This window comes from Carlito syrichta, unplaced genomic scaffold, assembly GCF_000164805.1.
Source record: "Carlito syrichta isolate Samal-C Ts95f unplaced genomic scaffold, Tarsius_syrichta-2.0.1 Scaffold316293, whole genome shotgun sequence".
Taxonomy (NCBI): domain Eukaryota; kingdom Metazoa; phylum Chordata; class Mammalia; order Primates; family Tarsiidae; genus Carlito; species Carlito syrichta.
The window spans coordinates 154,331-157,508 of record NW_007260389.1 but is presented as its reverse complement, the minus strand read 5'-3'; the positions used below and the strand labels follow the sequence as shown (position 1 = coordinate 157,508).

The 3,178-nt window shown below is 53.7% G+C and overlaps 1 protein-coding gene across 1 annotated transcript in view; it reads right to left on the bottom strand.

Moving 5' to 3' along the window:
* TP53INP2 (tumor protein p53 inducible nuclear protein 2) overlaps positions 1 to 687 on the bottom strand; it is a 1,838-nt gene extending 1,151 nt beyond the window's left edge. The window contains exons 1-2 of the mRNA XM_008074071.2: positions 523 to 687; positions 7 to 183 (exon numbers count right to left, since the gene is read on the bottom strand). Of these exons, the coding sequence (XP_008072262.1) occupies positions 7 to 183; positions 523 to 646 (301 nt within the window). The 5' untranslated portion in view covers positions 647 to 687. The remainder of the gene's footprint in view (positions 1 to 6; positions 184 to 522) is intronic.
* Between the last annotated feature and the right edge of the window lie 2,491 nt (positions 688 to 3,178).

Sequence of the window (3,178 nt, the reverse complement as noted above, 5' to 3'; positions counted from 1 at the left end):
GCTCGATGAGGAGGTCCTCCAGGGGGCTGCTCTGGAGGCGGGCGGGCCCGAGGCCAGGCCCCTCTGCGGTGAAACAGGCGGGAGGGGTGACAAACCAGCTTTCGTCCAGCAGGGAGGGCGCGGGCGGAGGGCGGCCCCCGCGGGCAGAGGCGGCCCCGGGGCTGGATGGAGCCGCGTAGCTGTCTACGGGGCGGAGCGGAGGGCCGTGGGGGGGCAGCGAGGAGGGAGGAGCAGCGAGGGGGGACAGCGAGGAGGGACACACACACGAGGGGCAGGGAGAGAAGGCATCGTTAGTCCGCCCTGGGCACCCGCGGGCCGGGGCCTCGACCTGCGCCCGATGCGGCCTACAGGCGCAGCCCCCAGCGCCGGCCGCGGGCACGGCCGGCTCTCTCGGGAAGGAGCCCCGCCCCCACCCTCAGTAGGCTCGAAGGACTCCCCAACCCCCTCCGCGGCTCGACCCCTGCCCCTAGGGTGACCTCACAGGTCCCGGAGTCAGGGTCCAGGCCCCGGCTCAGGCCTCACCCGGCAGGTCAATGATGAGCCAGCCGTCCACCTCATCCTCCTCCGAGACGAAGGCGCCGGGGCCGTCGGAGTCTTCGGGGGGCGGAGGGGTGCTGAAGAGGAGGCTGGCGAGGCGCTGGAACATGGCGAGGGGTGAAGCGGCCTCACGAGGGCGCCCTATGGCAGCGCAAATCCTGGGATCAGAGATGGGGTCAGCCCCCACTGCGCTCAAGTCCACCTCCCTCTTGGCCTGGGGCAGAGGACGGCGGGTATCACTCCCAGCACCAGAGCAGCCGGAAGAGGGCAACGGGAATGTGTGGGAAACTTCTGGAGTGTGTGCTTTCTGTGTTCAAATCCAGGTTCTTCTGTCTTCGGTACGAATTCAGGACAGTATTTAACTTATCAGAGCCTGACTTGCCAAAAGACAATGGTAATAGGACCCTCCTCTGGGCCATGAAGAGAATTAAATGAGCTAATAATGGTATCTTCCTCCAGGCTCTAATAAGAATTAAATGAGCTATTCCAAAGTTATTGAAGGAAATGAAAGAAAAAAAGGAAATGAGCTAAACACTTATAAAGTGCTTAGAATAGAGCCTGGACACATGGTAAGCACTTGATAAACTAATAACTTAGTTATTATTACAGGGGGCTTTAGAAACATGGCAAGGCTCTGCCAGGGAAAGTCTCCAGAGAAATGGCCATCCAAGCTGGACCATGAAGAGTAAATACTTCTCCAGACAGGAAACACATTACCCATACTGTGACTAGTTATTTTCATGAAAATAATACAGTTAGCATCATGTACCAGGCACTATTCTAAGCAGCATTACATACATTACCTCATGTAATCCTCACAACTAGAGGAAGTGGATATTACTACTATCCCTTTTTTACAGGTGAAGAAACCAAGTTGCAGAGAAATAAGGTAACTTGTCCGACGTCTCACAGCTAGAAAGAGACAGAGATGAGATTTGAACCCATGCATTCAGATTCTAGAGGCAGTACCCAGAACCACTACACTCCATTGCCTTTTTCGGGAAGCTGTCTGAATAGGCATTTTTAACTTGGTGGCCAGGGCCTTCCCTAATGGGAAGAAGGACTTTGGTTTTCATCATGACTTCCTAAATAGTAGTCCTTTATGCCCAGAGATTAAGAGCCATTTCTGGAGCCTGCGTGGTTTGAGAAGCACTGGCTAGCAGAAGTCCCAGAGAACTGCTACCATGTCACCATGTGACTGCAAGCTTCATCTTGTCTGTCAGATGAGGTGTGAGATCCGATGCTGCAGGCCCTCCTCACTCTGACCCCCTTTTCCCCTGGCTTCTGCTCAAGGCCAGTATCCTGGGCTAGGAGGGAGAGGATCAGGTTGCCTGGCCCAGGGAGAGACCAGGTCAGTGGGAGGTGACAATGGAGGAAGGAGACTGTCACCCCAGGAGCCCTCAAGGATGAGCTCAGCTGAGGGTTGGACCAGCACCCAGGCAAGCCCTCAACCTGCCCTTCCCCAGGTGAAGATGAGGAAGGAGGCTTCCTGCTCCAGGAACACAGGCACTAAGCTGGTGGCTATAGATGTGTCACTCTTCCCACCCCAGCCTCCCTTAGGACGAGACCTTGGCTGGGGCTGGTGGCCAGGCCTTTGGAATGTTCCTAAAGCCTGACTGATGTTCCACATGCGTTCTATAAAGAGAGTCAGTAGTTTTGCTGATGAGCCACTGTCACCATTCTCTAGGATTGTTTCTACACTTCCAGTAGAACTTCCTGGGGGTATATCCAGACTTCTATTCCCTGGAAACATTTCTACTCTTTCTTCTAGCTCACATGGGGGTATTTCCATGCTTGTGGCTACCTCTCCCCTTCCCTGGGAATGTTTTCGCATTTGCTGCAGAATCACCTAACCTCCATGCTCAGAATACTTTCACATTTGCGGACCCAGAGTAGGCTCAAAAAGGAAGTGCTCCCTGGTGCTAGCATTCCTAAGGGATGGGGTGAGAGGTCTACAGGAGTTATAAAGTTTGCCCCCACCCCCCACCCCCAGCTAGTGCCTCCAACTAGTGTCCACCCAGCGCAATCTACATATCCCAACCTATCTGTTGCCACAGGGCATTCATGACTCAGTTACCAAAAACCCAAAAACCTGAAGGAAGGGAATCTTGAGGCCTTGATGAGGCACATACTCCTTCCAAGAACCTACTCCTTCACTGAGAAGATGAAAGGGAAGTTAAGAGCTCTTTCAGGGACTATCATATTCACCCAGCCCCTTAACAATCTGATGACCAGAGGGAGGACATAAGTCTACCCAAAAATATGAAGCTAGATAGTGGCAGGGCAGGCTTAGCATCCAGTCCAGAGTATAAACAGTCAGAAAAGCCTCAGCAAACAATCCCTAAGAATATAATGCTGCAGGGGATACAGGGAGGTCAAAAAGACCTGCCCAGCTCCAAGACTACCTGGGTTTCCTAGTACCCAAATTCACATGCATTTACTGGAGCACCCACTGTGTGCCAGAGTCCGCACTGGGCCTCCTCAAATCACAGATTTAGTTAAGAAGGGCTCAGGCAAGAACTCCTCACCCAAGGTCACACAGCAAGTTAGTAAAGTCCGAGAGTGACAGCAGCACCAGCCAGCCAGTGCTCTACCCCCTGTCCTGACCAGGGAGCTTCCCAGATTTCTTTTTTTTTTTTTT